This window comes from Pseudopipra pipra, chromosome 11, assembly GCF_036250125.1.
Source record: "Pseudopipra pipra isolate bDixPip1 chromosome 11, bDixPip1.hap1, whole genome shotgun sequence".
Lineage (NCBI taxonomy): Eukaryota > Metazoa > Chordata > Aves > Passeriformes > Pipridae > Pseudopipra > Pseudopipra pipra.
The window spans coordinates 15,882,806-15,905,968 of record NC_087559.1 but is presented as its reverse complement, the minus strand read 5'-3'; the positions used below and the strand labels follow the sequence as shown (position 1 = coordinate 15,905,968).

At 39.3% G+C, this 23,163-nt stretch overlaps 1 protein-coding gene across 1 annotated transcript; it reads right to left on the bottom strand.

Annotated features, from left to right (window-relative positions):
* Positions 1–2,438: 2,438 nt before the first annotated feature.
* LOC135420398 (inter-alpha-trypsin inhibitor heavy chain H3-like) lies at positions 2,439–23,116 on the bottom strand. Its single transcript, XM_064667838.1, has 20 exons — positions 22,978–23,116; positions 19,094–19,117; positions 17,797–17,963; positions 17,002–17,106; positions 16,419–16,581; positions 15,695–15,805; positions 14,941–15,066; positions 14,260–14,376; positions 13,599–13,767; positions 13,154–13,279; positions 12,725–12,906; positions 11,554–11,739; positions 10,448–10,587; positions 9,902–10,099; positions 6,923–6,984; positions 6,412–6,525; positions 5,617–5,821; positions 4,347–4,519; positions 3,009–3,120; positions 2,439–2,908 (listed from the first exon to the last, which is right to left on the bottom strand). The coding sequence occupies exons 1-20, from the start codon at positions 23,065–23,067 to the stop codon at positions 2,779–2,781; spliced, it is 2,700 nt and encodes an 899-aa protein (XP_064523908.1). The 5' UTR covers positions 23,068–23,116; the 3' UTR covers positions 2,439–2,778.
* Positions 23,117–23,163: the final 47 nt, after the last annotated feature.

Here is a 23,163-nt window from a genome sequence, read left to right as displayed (position 1 = left end):
TACACGACAAACAATGTGGAATTTGGAAACTGGGGACGCCAGATTGCTCACTCGCATCAAAAACAGGCTTACCCAATTTGCAAGGCAGAAGATTGCATTATAAATGAATTTGGGATTTGAATCACGTGCTGTGGATCCTGGGTTCTATCAGCGGACTTGCTGCAACTTAAAAATCCCTGCTTTCGGTTGCAGGGTGCCCACGTGCCCTCTCCTGCCCTGCCTGCCAACTGCAGGGATAGAAACAGCCCTGATGGGAGCAGTGGGGCACGGCTGGAGCAGCTTTCACCGCGCACCCCTGCTCCGGTGAGGCTCGAGCGTGTGCGGGCCGTTCCCAGAGCGGCCCCAAGCCCCCAGTGCCGACCTTCCCCGGGCAGCCCTGCCCTGCTCGGGCAGCTCTCCTTGGCTGCAAAGAAGCACATCCCACCAACCCGGACGGATGGGAAGAAAACCAGCTGCCAGCCTTCCTCATAAAAACTCTTTGCGTAGTTGGTGTCTTTTCCCCCTCTTTCCACAACTTCCCAGCGGAGCTGTCCCTGTCCCCTGGGCTGGATCCCATTTGTGGGGCTGCCTCAGGCGCCGTGCCCGGAGCCGCTCAGGAGCCTCTCGAGTCTCCAAGGGGCGCTCGCGGCTGTTCCCACAGGGATGTCTGTGTTTCCTGCAGCAGCCCCATGTCGCTGCTGCGCCTGGCTACTGCGGCTCCCAGATTCCTGGAAGTGCGGCTTCCCCCCTCCAGGTATGCTGTCCATTCCATAAGGATGTGCCATTCCACTCTTCTTCACTTGAATTATATTTTAATTTGATGTTTAGTCACTGTCTTCCTGCCCTTTCTGAGGCCCAGAGTCAGTTCTGATTTTCTACACTCCCTTCCTTTGCTCAAGGAGTTGAAGGCAGACACAATAATAAATATTTTGTATTCTGTAATTTCTAATTCTAATGCAAAATAACAGATATATCCACATCTCACAGTAGGTCTCTCTCACACTTCTCTTTCAAGCAGCATTGTCCCTGTTGGCAATAGGAGTAAATGTTTTATTTAACTGAAAGCACCTCTCTGCTATTGCCCTCCTTGTGACCTCTAGGTCCATTTGCTGTTATCTCCCACCCTGCAGGAATCTTGGAGTGCATATTGAACAGGAGCCATGCAGAAGCAGACCAGAACCCCTGAGGTCAACTCCTGGCTCACAGTTCTGTCACAGCTGACAAGGCTCCTGCCACCTCCAGGGATTTGCCTCATCCCCATTAATCAAAGAGGAAAGCTCAGTGCTCAGCACTGCCTTGTTCCCAAACTCTGCCAGACAGGCAGGTGAAGGTCTGCTGTGCCCTGCTCTGGTTTATTATGTTAATGGGGTGAGTACAGGACCAGCCCTGATTCCATCTAATTAAATTATCTTAGAATAAAAATCTTAGAATAAAAGTTTGGAACCATGTAAACTTAACCTTACTAGTTCCAATGTTCTGGTCTCTCACTCCTTTCTGTTATTCTCCCTGCCTTCTCCATTTTTCAGTAATTTATAACCATCTGTAGAAACTACTGTTTTCTTTCATCATTTTTGTCTGAATTTAGCAGGCAGAGATATGTAGCCACTGTGACACCCTCTCCTCTTCCCAGTTTTTTTTAATCTACAAAACTTTTGCTTTCAGTAAAGATTTTGCTCCTGGAAAAGGCCTGTATCTCCCATAAATTTAACAGTAAGTATTTTTCTCTATTTTTTTCCTCTTTGATTCTTCTGTTGAATTTTTGTTCACCTCTACCTTTGTTCTTTCAATTTAACCCATCACATCTCATGCCATCTCTGTTTTTCCCACTACACTCCTCTTTCCTCAGGTTGTCTGCATTCTAGTTTTCCACACACTGACTTTCTCTCCTTGTCATACAGCAATAGTGGAATTTTCTGCTTTGCCATGTGAGACCACAATTACCTCGGTGTGGCTGATTTGATTAAAAGAAATCTTGATGCAAATAAGAAATAGGCTTTTCTTTTTCTTTAGAAGTAATACCTTACAATTTCTTCCAGTACAAAATGAATATATAAATAAATGGGACACTTCTTGCCCTGAATATGTTCATAAATTCTGTTATGGGAACAGAGGGAGGGGTTCTACACAAAAAAGACAAAGTCCAAAAGAGCTATTATTACCTAAACGTGAGTGGTGCTTGCAACTGTGGTATTTCATGATTTTATAAAGTTAGGTTCAAATTAAAATACTAAAATACCCAGCAGTCCTGGATGCCAACAATCATCCTGTGTACTGGCACCAGCCCTCAGCACTGCACAGTCAAGTGGTCGGGAGGTTCCAAGTGCCGTGGAATTATCCCAAAATCCGGGCTGGGCTGTCAGCTGCCCTCTTGTGCTCAGTCGCGAAATGCATCTGGCGCCCTGGGCTTTGTGAAACCGGAGTGAAAACATCCATAGCTGCTGCAATAACAGGACCAGGCACTGAGTGCTGAGGCTTTATTTAAGTCACTCCGTTATTGATTTAATATTGGATAGAAGGTTTCTGTTATGTTTTACAAAGTAACGTTCAAAGTCAGAATTTTGAACCTAATAAAGAGGACGTTCCAGAGGAGGAGGGGCACCTGTGCACACAAGGGGAACAGCTGCCCTGCACTTCAGATTCCATCAAATGCACAGCAAAACTGTAGGAGAATCCAACATACCTTGTCCTTGCCAAACATAGTATGCTTACAGATTTTTAATAGTTCTTAAACATTAAAAAATACTGTTCTTTCAGACAAATCATCCATCTACCCACGAATTTGGAGGAAGTTGTAGTTGCTTAAAACAGACTGGAAACAATATAATCTGTGTGGACACCGTCTATGAGCCCAGCTCCGTTGTCATGGACAAACCAGCAAGGAATGTCAACACCATGGGTGGGATCTCTTCTGTAATCCTTCTGCCAGCCCCTGAAAGGGAAACACAGCCATGGGAGCACCAAGGTAGGAACTGCACTTGGACAAGGCAATCTTGCCTTATGTCTTTGCTAAGGACTTAATTATTCTGTACCTCGTTACTATCAGTTCATTGTTTTTAACAACCATTGTGGCATCTGGTTTCTTGGGATCAGACCCAGGATGAATTTCAAGAATGGTGAAGTCAATGGGGTGGAAAAATTGTCCTAAAAATAGAAGCCAAAATTAACATTTCAGGTACGTTGCACACATTAAAACAGCAACCAAACAGAAATCCCAGAATTTCTACATCCCCATGCTGGTTTCCATGTCCCTTCAGGGGTTTGAATGGATAAGCAAACACCAGGTCTCATGTAAGGTTGAACATATGCCCATGGAATTATTTTCTATCTACAATCCATATCATCTGGATGTAAGTTCCAGCTTCTGAGTGCACAATATAATTAGCCTTTTCTATATATCTTTCAAGATATCCTCACTTGGTGTCTTGTCTAGTCAACTGTATTTATGATATATTCCCCAAGTTTTTAGCTTTTTTTTGAATCAAATATAATGTGTGTGTTGATCTCTGAAACCTCTGGATGTGACTGTGCTCAGCACAAGGCTGACAGCTAAGGAACTTTTGTACTCCTGCCAGAATTAGCTTTTGCACACTTTTGTCCTTTCTGGGCTGGTGCAGTTCATTGTTTTCCACACTGAGTAAACTTATTGACCTAAAAGGAATGTTTGCTGCCCTCATCAGATTTTGTAAGTGAAAATTGGAAGGCAAATGTCTGCTCTCTGTGTTTTTTGCAGCAGAGAATGCCCAGCACCAAACCCACTGCACTGGCAGAAAATGGGATCAAACTTTTGATCCCTGAATTATCAACTTCACTTTCTACTAAAACAAAGAATGTTGGCTAACATAAGGAAAACCCTGGATGATACAAAGGCATATTGTGGGTTAATATATGCTAATAAATCAAGATATACCTTAATCAAGTTATACCTTAACAATTTCTTTTCTTACAAGGATCCACTAACTGAGGCTTGGCAAATTTTGATCAGGCAAACAAGTATTTTTTCAGAGTGCTTGTGTTTAGGCAAAGGGGGATAAGATGAAAGGAGAAATTAAACCATCCAAGAGACTGGAGGAATAGTGTAGTAAGAAAAAAAAATCTGTAGGTGGGACTTAGCAAGATAAAGAGGTTTAAAGATGCCAGTGAGGACAATGAGTGCCAGTGATTTCAGCAGCAGATGCAGAGAAATTTGTGAAAAGATAATTCACACAGTCTGAGCCCAGAATGTTTTGTCACAAATCTTAATTCTGTCAATCAATGTCATCTCAGTTTCCTCCATTCTCAGTTCAGAAAGGTTAAGTACAGGCTTGTGTCTACAAATTATGCAGCCTCAAAAGGAAGGACCAGCACGGAAACACTAAAAGAAGTCATACCTAATAATCCATGGGTCTGTTGAGACAGTTTATCCTCTTCCAGTGTATACAATCCTAGGAAATCTTGGTGGAGAGGATGCTTCTTCCATACTTGGTGCAAAACAACAACAAATGAGGCACCACTGCCCATTGAGAGCACCAGATTTTTTTTTCTATTAATTATTAAATTTAAACTGAGGGGAAAAAAACCCAAAACATGAATTAGGACATTGTGCTTCCCAGAGTTAACAGCAAGGAGAAGAAATGTGAGAAGAAGAAACCTGTCCAAGACATAAACATGGCTTTGTAAAGTGCTGAGTGTTTTTTAGAAGAGAGGGTTTGCTGCCTAGTTTGGTCCATGGGAGTCTCTGTATGTGTGTTCACAGACAGTCACAGAATCATATTAAATGACACTGGAAAAGGCTACCTGGCCTTTAAACTTTTCAATAAGATGGTTTTACCAAAACTTGTCCTTTAACAGTGCAAATAATCAGAGATAGGTCAGTGATATGTAGGTACAGCACCTCATGCTCAGTAATACAAATTCCATTGATAAAACCATCGCTTCCTTGGCTGGATGCTACATGACATGGCACTTTTTCCTTTTGTTTTTCAGAGAAGTCAACTCCCAAAGTGCCTAGGTTAGTGCTAAGATAAAGAAGTTTTGCTTCTGATCGTGTTACTGGCATCATCCATGTTCTATCATAATTAAAAACCCCAAAACAAACAAAAAGGCATGCTGTGTGAATAAGTTTTGCTCTCTGCTGCAGTGCCAGGCCTTGAGAAGGCAGGAGGAGGAGATGTTGCCCATTCCTTTTCTGAACTTCCTTTTGCACAGGTATAAATGATTCTGTAATAGAGAGATCCCATGAAAAATAGACCTGCTGACAGGGCAAAATGTACCTATTCTGTAAATGCCACAATTTCCATTTCTTAAACTGGAGATTGTTTATGGTGCATTATTATGCCTTTGAAAGATTACACACTGTGTCTAAAGTTAATCTTCAAGCATTTGCAAGACACTGCTGCATTAAGCATGAGACCAAATCTACCTTTGCCTTAGTCATGGTAATAGACTAGCAGGGAAAAATTTTCACTTACTTATTCCAAGCAGAGGAATTTGTGAATAATTCAGCAGTTACACAACAAAATAGAGAGCAGAGTCCAGCAGGGCTTGAATCAATTTCTTTTGTAGATTCAGACAACAAATCTTAGAAGTGTATTATTGATCAATGTTTAAAGAAGTGTAGAAAGTAATGCAAGAGCCTGATGGCCTTTCTTTAAGCCTTACCCTGCTTGTTGCAAGGTGACTGAGTCAAGCCAGGTGAAACCCATTTTTTCATTGCCATTCTGAACTGTGATCTTCTCAGGAGTTACTGTCAGTTTTAAACCCAGGTGCTTACTTGCAATGCCAAGTTTTCCAAAATATGAATTCTGGATCTTTGCATCGTTATTTGCTCTCTTATCACCAATGAGTTCTCCATTGACTGTGATGCCTAATATAGAAAGGAAACAAGTATTGTTTTATAGACAGGACTTGATTAACTGATGCCAAGGAGTGTCTTGAATATTTAACAAAACCAAAGGAATTAGGTATGAGTTGAAAAATATATCAGAATTACTTGTGTATATTTGGGCTAAAGTAAAATAAAGCCCTGGGGGCTGTTCAGTGAATTTCCACAAAGCCAACAATCATTTTCTTGAGAAAAGTTCAGTATTTCCTAGAACACAAAGAGTTTGTGATGGGCACAGATGGCCTGTGTGACATCAGTCTCTCTTTACCAGATATTCCATGAACTGGTAACTTAAAGATTATTTTATTGTCTGTACTAAAACTCACTGAGACAAATTACTACTCTCAACTCTCACAGTGGTTTTCAAACAAAGTTTAAAAGTTTATTTTGCTCCAAGAAGTGAAAACATTCATGGTAATGATACCCTATCATAACTGTAGGACCTCCTACTAACTTTGCAGGGAAAAAAAGCTTATGCATTATAAAGAAAGAAACAGCCTTTATGCACAGGACATTTTGTTAGAAGTATCATGATTTACTGATTATTTAAAAAAAAATAAATTAAAACTCACCTGTAACTGGATCATTTATCAAATTTAGGACAGTACCCGGGTTTTCATTGATATTGAAACAGATGGCATCTCTTTTTTGTGGCACCCATATCACGAAGTGTGGGTCCCCATCAACTGCAAAGGCAAATCACTGGTGTTTGGACAGTGACACACAGGGCAAAGCTCCACATGAGCAGTTAATACTGTGCCAGTGGGACTGGGCCCTTCACAAGCTGCATGAAAGTGTTACTGAGAGCAGGAAGGGACCTGAATAGAGAACAGGCAGGTACCAACACAAAGCCCATTGACAGGAAGGAGGGCTGAGGAAAGGACCACAAATCATTTCAATTTTTTGATCTTTAAAAGACACTGAGAGATGTTAAAAGTAAACTAAAATATTAGCCCCTTGAAAATGAAAAATGGCAGCTTTTATGGAAGGGAATTATCAAAAAGACTCATAAGAATTGTGTAGTTTAGCCTTAAAAACCCTCTTCTGTTCTCCTTCTAAACAGGCAGCACTCAAACCACTCACCACTGGTGTACCATGTGGGTTGTGATCCTCGATACATTTGTGAACCTGCAGAAGGAAAAAAACTTGTTAGGAAAACACATCAAAATGGAAAATGTACGTGCTCTCTGCATGGTACAAGTAAGATGTCAGGAGGTTAATATGCTTGGTAAATCACTAATTCCATCCTGGTTTTTAAAGCATATAGTCCATGGGATGACAGTTTGTGCTGCTCTTGAATCAAAAAAAGCTTCACAATAGAGACAGATTTCACTTGTCTACATTGCTTTGAGGGTCTCCACAGAGCCCAGGACACAAATATCTCAGGCTTTAGGATCAAGCTATCAGCAAGGCAATGCAATATCATCCATTGAAAACTTTTGACATTTTGACATTTGTTTTTCCAGAATGAATTTAAGTGTCTCAACAAAAACTTGAGAAAACTAGACAGAGACAGAGAGACTGAGACTAATCCTCAGAGTGAAAAGGTAAATCTAACTCTCCCATTCCCAGGATTTCCCAGCCAGCCATTTGATGGGTCAGTTGCTGCTTCTCTCTCTTGAATTAAAACAGTTGCTTTTTGCACAAGTAACTGAAGATATTAATTTAACCAGGATGTTGGACATCAGAGGCCCTTGCTTTATATCATGGAGATCCAAATTGAAGTCCATCCTCTGTTTTTGGGAAACACCTTTCAGGAAAAAATGGTGGATGGATGAATTGGCATTTTCTCCTCAAAAACTATTTAGCTGAAACTTTTTCACCTCGTTCAACCTTTAAGTGTGTTTTTAGCAGGGAGCAGAATTTGGCAGTATTTGTTAAAGTACAGTTGTAAACCCAGACATGGCAGTCTCCAGCTCTCTGGTAACTTCAGTTGACAGATCCTGCTCCATTCAGAAACTTAATGACTTACCAAGCACAGAAGATACAGAAGTCAGTGCTGTGAAGGAAACAAAATGTTATTTTAGAGCCTACAAAGAACAAAAACCAATTTTTCTTGCTTCCTTCCACCAAAACCAACTCAAAAAAATCTTGTAATTATGTATAAATTTCTAAATTATTACAAAGGAAAAACTTTTTTTTTGTTTTAAATGTATTTTTGTTTTAAATGTATTTATAACACTATCTTGATTTATTCACTAAGAATTTTATGACAATATTGCATCCTAGATCAAATAACCAGTGTGGGAAATCCATCTCTAACAGTTAAAAATATGACATAAATTTAATAAGAAATGTACATACCTTCAGCTGTTACCATGGGCAGGCAAGGAGTAAAAGGAAGAAAAAGAGAAATTTACAATTTCAGTTGTATAATTAAACAGGTGGAATTCTGACCCTGCTAAAACATATTCTAAGAAAAAAAAAAATAAATTTAAAACTGTTTGAAAACTCAACCAGGTATTTTCAGTACTTTACAATTCCATTTCTTCCCAGTGATACAACTCAATATTTGTAGATCAAACAGAAACACACTGGAAGTAAAAAGCTTTTATGTGGGGCAGCAAAACTGCAATTTATTATGCATGGGACAAGGGCTTTATTTGTAATTGTTTTATTGCTGTGCCACACCTATACTGCAAAATGTTCCTTATTGGATTTACTCTTTTGCAGTTTTTGAGGCATTTGAATAATTCTATTAATACTGACTGGATCATTCACTAATCTGATTTGTGAATCTAGACTTCAGGGTGTGTACAATTATTTTATTTTCTTTTCTTATACAGAAACAGTCCTTTGAGTGTTTTCTGCTATTTCTGCTCTATATTTTCTATGTACAGACAGGATTTCCTGGGAAAGAGGTTCAAAGAGGAGCCAGGTACCACAAGTACCAGGAAAGGAAAAGCAAAGAGATGAAGATGAGTGAGCAGATGTCTCTTCTGTCAGATGTTTGGGGGTTTCCATCTTATGGAGGCCAGGTGCAAACTTTAAAGTCACTATGTTGTACAGTGACTTGAATGTTAAACTAAACATGAAGAGTTGTGTCAGTATTCCATTATGAGGGTTATGAAAAATAATGCAAAAACTTATCAGCAGAATGCCTGAAGAATTATTCACAGCTGAAAGACACTTAGCAATTCATTGGCTTCAGGATTTATTCCAGCTGAAAGAAAAACCCACTAATCCCCTGTAAGTATCTCTGTTATGCTAAAATGCCCTAAGTTTTCACGAATTCAAAAGATTAGGAAGTTTTTAATGTAGAAGGCAGCAGAGAGCCCACACAGAGCCTGCAAGAACTTTTAGGGGCTCTAGGTAAAAGTTTTGGGGAAAAAAAAATACTGGGTGCTGACAGAAGAGACTGAAAAGCCTCTGTTAGACCTGTAGAACCAGGGTGGCTGGAACAATACACAGAGATGAAGTTTGGGTGGCTTTGGGGCACTCAGAGCAAACAGCACTGCCTTGCTTTGATAGAGGGGAACAGAGTGTTTGTTACACAGATGTTGAACAGAGAGGTTGAACTGTTTTACTAAGAATAGAGTTCATCACTAGCCAAAGTATCAGAGGAGTTGAAAACAAATTGTCTACTTTCAATATAATTGCTTCTCTTTCTGCAATATAGATGAATGCTGTGTTTTACACATGCAATCTCAAATTCTTTTACAACTTGATGCATCCTGCATGAGGAAGAGCTCATGAAAATTTCCCCTTTTCATGCAGAAAGAGGTTACTACATCTACCCCTAGGCTGAAGTATGTGGAAAAAAAAAGAAGTAAGTGATGTGAACTCATTTTAATATAGCTGGATTATTAGATTAGAAATGCTTCTGGGTTTGGTTTTTTTTCTGTAATAGTTTATGTATTTGGTTTAAAATACACTTATTTTAAATTTATAGTACTTTGCCTGTACAATTTAGTAATGAAGGATGGTTTGATGGAAGTGAGATTTACAATGAAAAGTAATTTTTGCATGAACACACGTGCCAGGCTTGGAAAGTAGATTTTTCAGATACGTCTAAAACTGTGCCCACATGGAAGCCTTTCTTTAGGAGAATGTCAAATGAACACTTGGCTTCTCAACTGCAGTAAAAATGTGAACATGTCTGTACCTTCAGTGGGTTTATCAGCAATCACATCTTCATTGTCATTTTCTTCTGGTTTTGTTACCACCATGGATGTCAGTGGTGTTACAAACTTGTACTTCAGGGAGAGAGCCAGGGCTTCAGCTGTGAGGTTTTCCTTTTCTTCTCCTGTAGCTGCAATACTGAATACAGGTAGAGACTCCCAGCATCAGTGACTGCTGAATTACTCACCAAATTCAATATTTTACTTTAAAGTGAAGTCATTTCTCTGCAGCTAATTTATCAATAAGACATATTTGTTACACTCTAAAAGCACTTCTGATTCCCCTGGCTAGCCAAGAAAAAGGCAAAATCGTGCTTTATACTTGCAGTAATTTAAAATTGTTTCATTTGCAACCTGAAACAGGAATATTGAGGCTAGGGAGGAGAATAGGTAGGGGGATTTTCCTTACTGATTTTTATTCTAGAAGCTGCAGGAGTCAGAGGGCTTAAGGAGTTCATAGCTAAGATGTTATTCTAGATATAATTACCGTCTTTCCAGGAGTTGTTCAATGGTAAGATAAGCCCAGAGCCTTTCAATGTACTCTCCAAATATGTATTCTTGTTCTTGGAAGGCTTGAGCTGTTTGCTCAGCATCTTGTTGTGTAGTGTATGACAGGGCATCTTTAGCCTGTTGGGAGTAAGGAAGCTTCTCTGTATCATAAGCAGCCAAGGACTGCCAGAACCTCCCAGAAATCGAGACCTTCACACCTGAAAACCTTATCAAGTTGAAAACCAGTCTGGTTCCACCCAGCACTTGCCCAGGAGATTGCCAGTGTTGTATGAGGAATTTTGACCCATTGTTTCTGTGAAGGTCAGAGGTGTGCACTACAGGACATAACACAGTTTCCAAAATCACATGGCATTTTTGTTCATCAGAATTCAGCTATTCAGGATTAAAGAACTTGGATTACGATACTGATTTCAGAGAGGAACATGCTCAAGCAGACAGGTTGGAATTAAGTTCACAGTAATACATTATTTGTATTTAAAGTACACCAAAGTCCACGGTCCATGGGGCGTATTTGCAATCCATGATTTATGATAACATGGTCTAGAATATGTTTGTGTTCTGTTTCTCGAATATCAGGGGTAAATATTTTTACTGAATCCAGATGTGGAGAGGTATTAGAAGCAGAGTTCTATTTTAAGGGGAAGATATTTCAAATATTCAGCTGGCTTATTCATTGGTTTTCTTCATCCACTGAAGAGAAGTGCCTGTGAACACTGAAAATTTGGCTCCCAAAAGAACCAGGTAGGGTATTTAGAGACTAAATACATACAGTATTTATATATTTATAAATATATGAGGATATGTATAAATACATGAGTATATTTATATATATTTGTTAGCAAAACTAATCCAGTCACACTGCACAAAGGTGTTCCAGACTGACCCTACTACACTTGAGTTAGGCAAGTAATTTGCAATTTTAAAAGCAATGACTTTGGCACGTTTAGTTTCTCACATGTGCAGTAACCCATCCTGTCACTGAGGTAAAGAAATACCAATAAATATTTGAAGTATTTAAGTAGTGCCATTTGAACATTCAGAGATTTTGTGTATCTTACATAAGTTAAAGAAATCCATACTTACACCTTCACCTCTGACATCTACAGTCAATTGGTTTTGGTTGCTGTCTACAAAACGTCCAGCCACCACAATCTCAGACCCATCGTAGAAATGCTTAAAACTGTTCGTAGTTAGGTCCTGTATTTCATTTTCTGGGTAGTTTAACTCCACATCTGTGAGCATGGGATTTGACACCTCATCATAAAACCCCTGTAAGATAAAAAAAAAAAAAAAAGGAAAACATTTAACTCTCATTGTTTCTTTAATTCGTTGATCTGTAACCAGAAACATCCTGCTATTTTGGGAATGAAAACTGCAAGTGTATTTTATAAGAAATATTTAAATATTTGGTTAACTCTCAGAGCACAAGGCCTAAAAAAAAATCTACAAATAAGGGAAATGAGAAAGGACATACAACTCTTCAGTCTCACTTAGAGAGAGAAAAAAATATCTGAGAATAACATGCTGTGGATGATGAATCAAGAGGGATCCCTGGTATTTGATAGAGATAAGTTTCTAGATCTATTCTCAGCAGAGACTGACGTAACAACATAGTCAAAGCAGACTATTTTTTACTATATTTGATTTCAAGCAGAGCTTGAAATGAAATCCGGTATCTAATTCTTTGGTGAATTTTTTGAATGGATGCTATTGGAATGGGAGAAGTAAAACAGGTCAACCTCATAAGGCCTACACCTGTTTTCATGTCTTATACAACTCTAGAATGCCTCAGAAGTAGGGTAGGATACACCTGCTTCCAGTAAGTTTCTAAAGGCAGAATATCTAGAGCTTTATGATCTGTTCCCCTTCTCGTCCCTTGACATGACATTAATCACATGATCTGTGAGGTTTGGGATATAAATGACTGCAGCAAGTTTGCTGCACACCAGGTGCCCTTCAGAAGCATGACTTGTGTCACCCTGTGCCAAGTTTTGAACTCTGCCATAGCCCCCAGTATCTCCCCTTTACTGTCCTTCCACCTCCTGCTTACATGAGGGAAGGAGAAAATCAAATGTAACTAAAGGTCCCTTCCAACTCAGACTATTCTGTGATTCTAATATTCTGATTACAGCAGATTCTGGAGTATCCCAGTATCAGATTACACACTGGGGTTTTGATTGCTTGAACAGAAGAACAACTGTATAGTTATCTGAACCAATGTTTTTTCATCTAATTTAAGTGGTAGTTACTGTACTTGAAGCTGTAAAGCTGCATCAGAGTCAGGATAAATCCGACGGGCCAATCCTTTATTCTCCAGTGCCATCCTCTCCAAGAAGCCATAGTCTACACCAGAGCCAAACCCAAGGTTGTATAAGGGGTATCTTCCTTTAATAGCACTTTTTACATCTGTCTCAATGGTGTGAATATCTGATACACCTGCATCAAACCAGGAAACGTTTGAGTTGTCTTCAAAAACAGATCAAATTATCACAAAATTAAATGTGACTCGTCATGTTCAGATTTCTTAGGAGGCATTATCAAAAACTTGGTTTAGTATAATGATGCTGTATAGTAGCATTTAAATCATGAAAACATCAAGAAGTCAAAGGTGAAGGCCAGTGTTAACTAGCATTTTTTATTAGTTAATTAACTCTCTTTATTATTCCATCCAATAGAAACTTACCTTCGTTTGGCTGGCCATCTGTTAACATGATAATTATAGAGGCGCTTCTCTTGGGCACAAGGTTCCCGTCATGAGCAGCATTCAGAATATCAATTCCCCTCATCAAACCACCATGTAAATTTGTCACTATGGGGTAGACATAGAAATTTGGGTTCAGCAGAGATCATCAAAAGAAAGGCCCATTTTTCACTGGGATCTGAAGAGTTTTAATTACAGTATGAAAATGAAAGATTTGGGTTTATAAGCAGGGGGATGTTTAGATAGAGAAGTACCTGGACTTTGGAAACACAGAGAGAAATAGATGTCATGTTCTGAGTAAAATTCAACTTCAGGAGTGTCTCATCAGTAATCTAAAAACCCAACAAGCTGTAGCATTGTGTTCACAGAATGAACAGATAAATTAACTTACACAGTGACCAACTGGCAAGTCCAGTAAAGTACTTACTGCCTGAAGCATCAATGTTCCGAACAAACTTCCTTGCTTCATCCAAATTCTCAGGAGTGGCCTTGATTAATGTTTCTTTCCAGGTGGACACACCAGAATTGAACAATATGAAATTGAAGAAGTCATCTTCTTTAATGTCATCTAAGATTTTTAGAAGTGCTTCTCTTGTCTATAAGACAAAGAGATTTAAATATACAATTCAACATTTAACAGAATAGGTGCTTACAGATTTGACATTACTAATCTCTCAGCATTGGGGTATTTTTAACTTCTATATAGTATGTTGTGCAAAAATCCTGAGCTTGGTCTGTCCTTGCCAGTCCCTGTGCCTGTTTCAGAGTAACTCTAGGGAAGTCAGTCAGCTGCAAGAACACCTGGTAAGTCTTTGTAGCTAAAAGGAAAATCAGATCTCCTGTCATGGATTGTTGCTTACACTGGGATAAGCTGGCATGGCAAATTGAAAGCGATGGGAAATGGGTAGCTACAGTTTGGTGGAGAAGCTCATACACAAGCAAACCTGGATATTTTGATGCGACACCAAAACCTGAAAATTCTGAGCATTAGCTTAGAATGAGGAGTCCTAACTATGAAAAGCTCATATCCCTTCCAGTACTTTTTCCCAGCTCTTCCATTGAAACTCTTCAGTAATGTAATAACTTACCTGTTCCATTGGTCTTCCATACATTGAGCCACTAGTATCCATTACAAAAATAACATTCTTGGGCAAATTTGGAAGATTTGTTGGTGCAAAGAAGTGTACGAAGTAGCCATTGACAATCTGAAAAATAAAATGGGAAAAAAACCCCCCATAACACCACCAAAAACTTTGGTATATTGTAAAGATAAAACAGATAAAGGAGATATTACTCTCATTTAGTGTCTGGTCTCTGAGTGGACTAAAAGGTTTTAATGGCTCCAACCAGTCTCACCTGCATCCATGGGCCCAGGAGCATCATTTAAGTGCAAGACTGGGCCTTTAGTTCCTGCCTGAGCTACACTGTCACAACATCTGTGTCCATCTATACCACAGCTGTATCACCTGTCCCTATCCATGGACTCCACTGTTTTGGATTCCACCCTGAAGACTGACTTCCTGCCTTGACCTTGGGCTCAGCACCACAAACTTGCCTGATGACCTGGACTCTCAGTGGAATTTGAGTGCCACCTCAGGGTCTGCCTTGCTCAGGTACTGCGAGGAGTGGGCTCGTGGCTGGTGATGCCCCTGTGCTGTCAGCTGTGCTGTCACACAGCTCCCTGTCCTTTAGGAAACAGCTGGCTCTCACTGCTCCTTGACTGTTACTATGCAAGTCAGGCTGTTTAACTGTTGAGAATTTCAATTTACCTGCAAATTATCTGGAGTTGTTCTCTTCACATCATATCTTACAGTAAAATCCCCATCCAAGGCAGACTCTGAGCAACTTGCACAGGTTCGCTGCTGATCAAGAGTTGGCTTGAAAGAGATGTGCCCCTGCAAAGGAAAGCCTTCATTAGATCTGAACCTTCATAGCTGAACATTTCCTGCAGAACACATTTGCATTTTTTTAAAGCTAGTATATTTATATTCACAGACATGAGAATAACCTGGGTTATCTGGTTAGCTATTAGTTTGTATGCATGCATATTTATACACTCATTGGTGGGTAAGTGGCAGATGAAGGCTGCTATCCAGGACTTTCTCCATGTGCTTTCCCTTCTCCCTTAGGTCAGCCCTCCACTCTGAATGACACCTTTGGTAAGCCTGTTGGGCAGTCTGTGTTTTTAGGAATTCTACCACCTCCATACAAGACAAAACTACTTGTTTCTCACTCAGTTCTTGTATAAGAGAGACTCTTACTGGTATCCAGGTTTCCAAATGCTGCTGTGGGACAAGGCCTACTAGTTTTGGTACAGTATCCTGCTGACAGTTACATGGCTTCAGAACTGTGTTGAGAAGGCCTTCAACTTTCTACCTTGGAATTCAGAGCTCATTTGCACAGACAAGCCTTTACTGCATTTTCTCTATTTTTTTTCCTCTCACTTCCATTGCTAGCACTGACATTATTATTTTCAAATTATAGCCATAATAAGTAAATTACAGAACTCAGTAGTCAATGTACCTTTTTCTCTGAAAAAGTCTTTTTAATGGTATTTTGTAGCTCATTGGTGATGAATGTTCCTTCTGCTTCCAGCTCAGTGATACCCTGGGGCTCAAAAATATTTACTGCAATCTGAAACATTAATTGAAAATTCATTGTCATTGACTAACACACAATACATCAACTCAGCCATTTCCAGGAGGATCAGCAGGCAACTACAGATATGAGAGAGGCATTTTTATAAAAGCAATAGAAATTTACTTTTATATTTCATAATGGCAGTCCAAATCTACACTTGTGTGGACACATCTTCAGCCAAACAGGCCTTTTTACACACAGAGGTTAAAAACAAAGGTACAAATAAACAAACCTTAATAGAAATATAACTTGAAATCAGATAGGGGAATTCTACCAAGGCAAATAAGAGTGATCAAAGACCAGTTTTAACACACAAAAGCTGCAGTATTCTAGAATGCAATATATGCATCAATGTGATTTAAGATGATGTTGTTTCATGGTGGTGTAAGAAAGGTGTAATTTATGCTATAAAGGCATATGCAAAAGATATTAATCTTCCACTTCAATGCCTGTTTCAAGGCATTGAAATAGTTTTTTCAGGATTTCATACATGATTTCTTTTGGCATGCTCAGTAGATGGAATGACCATTGTACTCCACTTTCAACAGATGTACAGAATTTCATCAGCTCTTAAGTTATAGTAAAATTTGATCAGTTTGCCATTTACCTCAAAATCTTTGACAAGCTGCTTTGGTTTCACTTTGATGAACATCTCGTATTTTCCAAAGCGTCGCTTCAGCAGTTCCTCGTATGTGAGTTCAAAAGTGACTTTACTGGCTGCTTTAACATTGACTGAGACAGTGAATTTTTCTGTTTTTCTTCCTGAAGCTCTGTATTAAGTGGGTAGGAAAATAAGTATCTTTATCCTCTTCTACAATATTTATTGTTTGGGTTGGTGGCATACAATTTTCAAAAAAAAGAAAAACAAAATGGGATTTTTTTTTCTGTTCTAAATAGGATCTATTGCTAAAATTATACTCAAATTGTTGAATTTATTCAAGTTTCCCAGTGAGCTTAATCCCAGGAACAGGTCAGTGGAAGTTGCAGAAACAGCCTTTCCATGATTGCAGGTACTGCCTGTGTAGTCAGAAGTTGTATTTCCTTTTTATAATTTGTGCTGCAATAACTCTATAACTTAATGATTGTTCCTTGGTCCCATAATGTCAGTAACATACCAGAACACAGCATTTCCAATCTCACAGTTTGCTATGGGATGATGATGTGGAAGCCACACAAGACATCATTCTTACTTGACAAGACCAGCAGTCTGTCCTCTTGAAACAGCCTTCTCATATTGCTTTTTTGCAGCTTCTTTTTCCTTTATAGTTCCAGGATAAGTGACACCATCAATTGTCCTGCAGATGAAAAAGTCCTAGTTTGGTTGAACAATACACGAAAAGTGACCACAGAAATTCTCCCTTTGTTGACTGGTTTGCTAAAAAGCACTTTCAGAGACCTGTTGTTGCCAAGATTGGAGCCCTTTCACTGAAACCAGTCTCCTCAGTGAATTTAGGTGGAACTGGACTTACCCCTGCCATATTCCTACATTTCAGCAGCTTCACCATCCTGTCTCATCTAATGGCAAACCAGCCCTCTGGGTGAGACTCACCTGTCCAAGTGTCACTGCCTACAGCTGAGAATTTATTCAAATATAAGCCTTTCATTCAAACATGATTTTTAAATGAAGAGATAAATTAAGCTATAATGCCATCAGGGAAATTAGGTAATGGAACTTTCCTGGTTTGATAACACCAGAGTAAGTGGTATTTCTAAAAAGGTGGATGGATCTCCAGGGAAGGTCCCCCATTCCCTAAGGTCCACGATGATGAAAAGAAATAACTGAAAATTAGTCATTTTTCTACAGATGTACCAATTTATGCCTTTCTCCATATATCTTACATGTTAACAGTACCAGAAAATCACCCAGGAGGCATTTAAAAATCTGTCAAATGGCAAAGTAAAAATGAACAGTCGAGTTCAGTTTCTCCCAGCTGAATTTGCACAGATATTTAGTCTTCTCTAATGATATTGTAAAAATTACACACATGCTGAAGTTGGTAATGAAGGCTGTCTTAGGGAGCTCAACATCAAAGAAGACTTCTTTGGACACATTCCCACGATTGACAGCTCGACTGGTGATGACATTGTGGGCAAACCGGGAAGTTACTTTACTATCAATCTTCATGCTATAGATTTCTATCCCATTGACAACCTGTAGATTGAGAAATGAAACAAGGGGAAAAAAGAGCACCAGCTGTTAACACTGATGTGTGTGTTAATCAGTCATCATCACACTTTTAAAAAGAAACCATGGCAGGACATGGATCACTCCAAAGCAAACCAGGAATCATGAGAACTGGAGCACAGCTGTGTTTCCTGGGATATTATCACAATGCCATCGTGGCACTATTCCACAAGTTACAACTACAGCACCTTTAACAAAATACTACTACCACAGCAAAGGTACTGCCACTATAAAAAAATGGTTTATTTTCTCTACTGAGAGAGTGATGTTTTATGGCTACTCAAAGAGCACAACAATTTACTTGCTGCCTCCCTGGCTCAGTGACTGTAATTATCAGTGGAGTGGATGACTCCTAGAGCAGGGATGTAAGTAATTACCTTGTTTAAAAATAGACCAAAACAATTCCAGATGGCTCCAAACTTTATGTTATTCTGAACTTCCTCACAACTGGAGCTTATTCTTTTTTAAACAAGGAAATGGGCAGGGCAACACTGATTTTCTCTGAATGCTCAGGTACAAGGTTGCTGGAGAGTATGTGAAAGCACAGGTAACAGCAGATGTGATTCATTAGGCAACTCCTTAAACAAGGTCTGCTTCTTGCAGCAAAGCCAGTGCTGGAAAGAACTATGGAATTTTTATGGTGGGACTGATCTCTGGCTGATCGATTAAGAAGGTCCCCAAACAATCCAAGCATTTAAACATTGCTGAAGGGAATCCAGGTGCCGAGTGGAATCAGCTTCAGACATCAGGTCTCTTGCCTTCTTTAACAATAACTTCAATATAAAACAAAAGTAAAAATAAAACCAACATTGAATAGATGTCTGTTAAGAGATACAGAGGTGATTTCAAACAATTTTGCTATTCATTCAAATACAATGAAGCTACAAATCATTTGTTCATTCTCTTTTCTTGTCCAGGATTTTCCATCAGAGCTCAAAAAGGAACTGTCTAGTTGAACCTTTTGCCCAAAACAGGCAGCTCTGGGCTATTTCCAGAAATATCCACTTGCTCTCTCACAGAAACATTTTGTGAACACAGAATATTCCTGTCGCTATAAATCTTTCTTGGTAGCCTGGACAAAACCAAGTCTTACTCACCAAGTCATTCTCAGCATTTCGCTTCTGTAAAGAGAAAAAAAGGGAAAAACCATGAGTATAAGAAGGTGCTTTTAGAAATAAATCACTTAGCACCTGTGCAGTTGTCACAAGCCAAAAGAAGTTGTCCAGGAGAAGGAAAGCTAAAGAAAGGTCTTCATTAGTAAACCTAAAGTAAATTTGAGGGAAGAGCAAGTAAGGCATGTTGCTTGTTTTGTATTTTGCTCAAGTGACACAAAAAGTGCCTTCTTCCTGCTGAAAACAATCATGGAGCCCTGAGAGATGAGGGGAGAGAGAGAGGAAAAGAATGCTCAGTGCCATTTATGACTAAATGTCACTGAGAATAAAAAACACACTAAAATTTGCTTAATAGGACTCCTTGAATATAGGCTGGCTCTGTGGTGACATCAAGTAAAACCAGAATATCTTGTCCTGAGAGTGACAACTTTTTCTTGGCAATTCCTGGATCTGGGTCCTCTAGTACATATTTTCTTTTCAAATTTATTCTCCTTTGGAAGTAAAAAAAGGGTTTGTATCCAAGCATAAAAACCCAGTTTGCACATTTTTTTTTTCCAGTCACACACATCCACACTGTCAGGCAGACCCACCATTACACCTTTTCAGACTTACTCCTAAATTTTTACTGTTTGACCCCACCAGCCTCTCAACCCAACATGACAAAGTATGATGGTAATTCAGTAAGATTACAGAGAGGAGAGGAGAGATGGTCACCATGAAAGCCTGCATGGAGGGGGAAAAAAATAAGCAGCTATGACATTTTTTTTTGCCATATTTGCTCCCAGAGTAGGTGCAAATATCAGAAGCTGTACAAAAATATCACGTCCTCTGTTCTGAAAGAGAGGACAGGCATTAAACAAACTGACTGACTCCTGTTACAGTAACAGCTTGTGTAACTCAGTTCTCATCAGCTCTGCTGCAAACACCTTATCTCGTTTGGCTCCGAGAGCCTCCAGGGGGTCACATTTTGTGGAGGCGTGTTTGGCTGCTCCACCAAACAGAGGGATAAGGACCTAATGAGGTTTTAAGTCAGATACACATCTCAGGTACATTTAAGGCTTTTGGTACCTTTCACACTTAAGTTTTGCAAGCTGGAAACCGAGACACAGAGAGTTATTTTTTTGTCTATTCTGGAGTTCTTTTCAAGACACTATTAAATGTTAGGTAATGCCAGGTTTGGGGGGAGGCTTCTCAAGTGCTCTAAGAGTCTGGCCAAGAAATCTGGACACATTTCTCTAGGTTCATCTTTCCATCTGCTATTGCCATACAGATCATTTCTGTGTGTCCATCTCTCCCCTTTCAGAAGCCTCCATGGATTTCTTTAATGCCTGTGTAGACTGTGCACCAATTCAAACCTGTCCTTTCCAAAAGTGAAATTATCTCTTCTGTCTCTATGCTGTCATTACAGCTTGTCATTTCCCCTTACAAAACACAAACTGAGGTATGGACCTTGGGAAATGAAAAGCTGGAAGTCACTGAAATGTCAGTTTGTTTGGTACAAACCTTTCCTCACAGTGGGATTACCAAGGAGCTTAAGGATACGAAAAACACACACAAAAAAGTGATCTTTACTTACAAATTCTGCAATTCTGACTCCTGCCTCCAAATTAAAAGATACTTTAACTGCATTTAGGTTTTACAGGATTGCTGTTGTGTATATTCTTTATCAGGATTATGGGTTTGACAGTAGTTTTGAAGGAGTTCTGTTTCGATTCTGTAAATCTTTAGAGGGGTACTCTGCAATTTTCATTGGAAAAGAAACTACAGAAAAATCTCTCAGTGAAAGGCATTAGTGATTTTGTGCTTGGGCTGATCTTCAATGGAGATACCCAACTCAGCTGGACATTGCCCAGCCACCTGCCCTAGCTGACCCTGATTTGCACAGGGGAGGGGAGTGAGCCTGTGATTTTGTTCTGGTTTTTTTTTTCTTTTTTTTTCTTTTTTTTTTTCTTTTTTTTTTTCTTTTTTTTTTAAATTTTTAATGATTCACTTGGAAGTAGCTTGAGATGTCACTAACATCAAGGTCATTTTAAGCTATGTGGGTAGAAAGTGATAGTGTGCCACTCAGAAAGATGATGCAATTCTAGACAAAAATGAGATTTTAATATCCTCTACCTTGGATAATCGTTACTTGGTAAAATGTTTCTGTACTATTTCTATATGTTTACCAGGTGCACTAATTATTAGAATGTATTTTTTTTTCCGTTATGGAACAGCAACAAATTCTTCCTTTGTTCACTACTGTTTTGGTGTGGCAACAACAAAAAATAGAGGTGCAAAAAATCAATAGAAATTGGAGGGGAAAAGAGAAATTTGAACTCCCAAGAAAACAGGGAGGGTAAAGAAGGCCCCCATTACAGCACTTGCTGAAAGAAGCCCTGATTGTACAGCTTGGAAAACTAAACCACAGTGTGACTAAAAGACTCAGCAAAGAGTGTACAGTGAACTTGAAGTGACCTCAGGAATGAGGTATTTGCATATATCCCTAAGTGCTACATAGGAAAAACAAGGCACGAAAATTATTTCCAATTCTAAGGCAACATTGAAGATTTCATCATCCCAAGGGATGCTACTTGGCTGCCATGAAGAAGAAACCCTAATGCAGCTCAGCCACACCAATCAAACCTCCCTGTGAGCTGAAGGAGTCCCAGTGCTGCCAAAATGAGAGGGCCATAAAGGGAGGGCTGTACCATCGCTCCCTGTGCTTTGAATGCTCTGAATATGGAGTTCTACAGGTTGTTTTTAACCTAGGAAAATCTTTCTCACCCTTAGGAACAAGGTGTGCCAGTACACACAGGGATCACACTACAAAGCAACCCCCTCCATTTCAATCACATCACATTTGCATAAGTTATACAACAAAACTGGGAGAATCAACTCATTTTTCCATAGCATTCTGCATGCATGGATGGAGCACTGCCCAGAGCTTTGGCAGTTTTCCACTTAGAAAGGCTTTAGAGTTGCAAGACACAGAGAGAACAACAGGTACTATGGTAATCAGCAGGAAAAAGCAACATTATATCTGGGCTACATAATGGTTAAATAACAAGAATCACTGGCATTTCCAGTTTGCAGCATTAAATCTCAAGTTGATTCTTGAAGGTTAGGCATGTTACTATCCTGATTTTCAAAGAAAAAGTGTTGGCAAAGACTATAACCTAATCAACAGGAATGAACTGTAATTTGCTTTGTCCTGTTCTACACAGTAACTCAAAATCTTCCCTCAGGAGATTTGCCCTCTGTAACTTTTCGGAGTACGTAAGCACTGAGAGAGAGGAAAATAATTGATGGAGGGGAGGGGTAGTGGGCAGTAACTTAACCAAAGAAAATTAGGCAAAACATCAGGGAGCACTGCCTTACTCAATCAAAACCAGAACAGCCCTCTTGAGGGACAGATATTTTTAAGAGATATATTTCATGCTGTGCTAACATGCAAATCTTTTGAGAAAAAAACCTACCATGGCATTTGGATAGTGGACATTTATCTTGATGCCATGTTACATTTCTGTTTTCTCCTTCTTGGAGGCATCTTTTCACTGATATTTTGCATTGCAAAATGTGCTGAAGTCAGTTCCCTGGCAGCACTGATTGCTTTACACATTTAAATATAAAACCACTAAAACATTTTACCACTATGTGGTGATGACAGAGAAAACAGAAGAAAGGGATGCTTTTAAAAAAAGTAGGAGAACTTCAGAGCTGATGGAACACTGAGGCTGATTAGAGGTCAACCAGTCTGTGTCCCAAGTTCGATCCTGTGTCCACACAGAGCTCCTGCTGTCAGCACTGTATGAACTCTCTGATAAATGCTGATAAATTGCAAGAAATTAATCTATGAAGAGTGGGAGCTCCATAAATTGGTTACTTACCTTGATGTTTCTGATATGTGTTACCAAAACGTCTGATGATGCAAAGGTGGGAATCAATAATAAAATACAAAGCAATAGATTGTTTTCCATTTTGGAAAAAAAGTAAGGCCCAGATTGGAACGATATGCATAAATATATAATGCTTTGTTTACCAAGTGTTAATAAATAACTCAGTGAGAAAAGTGG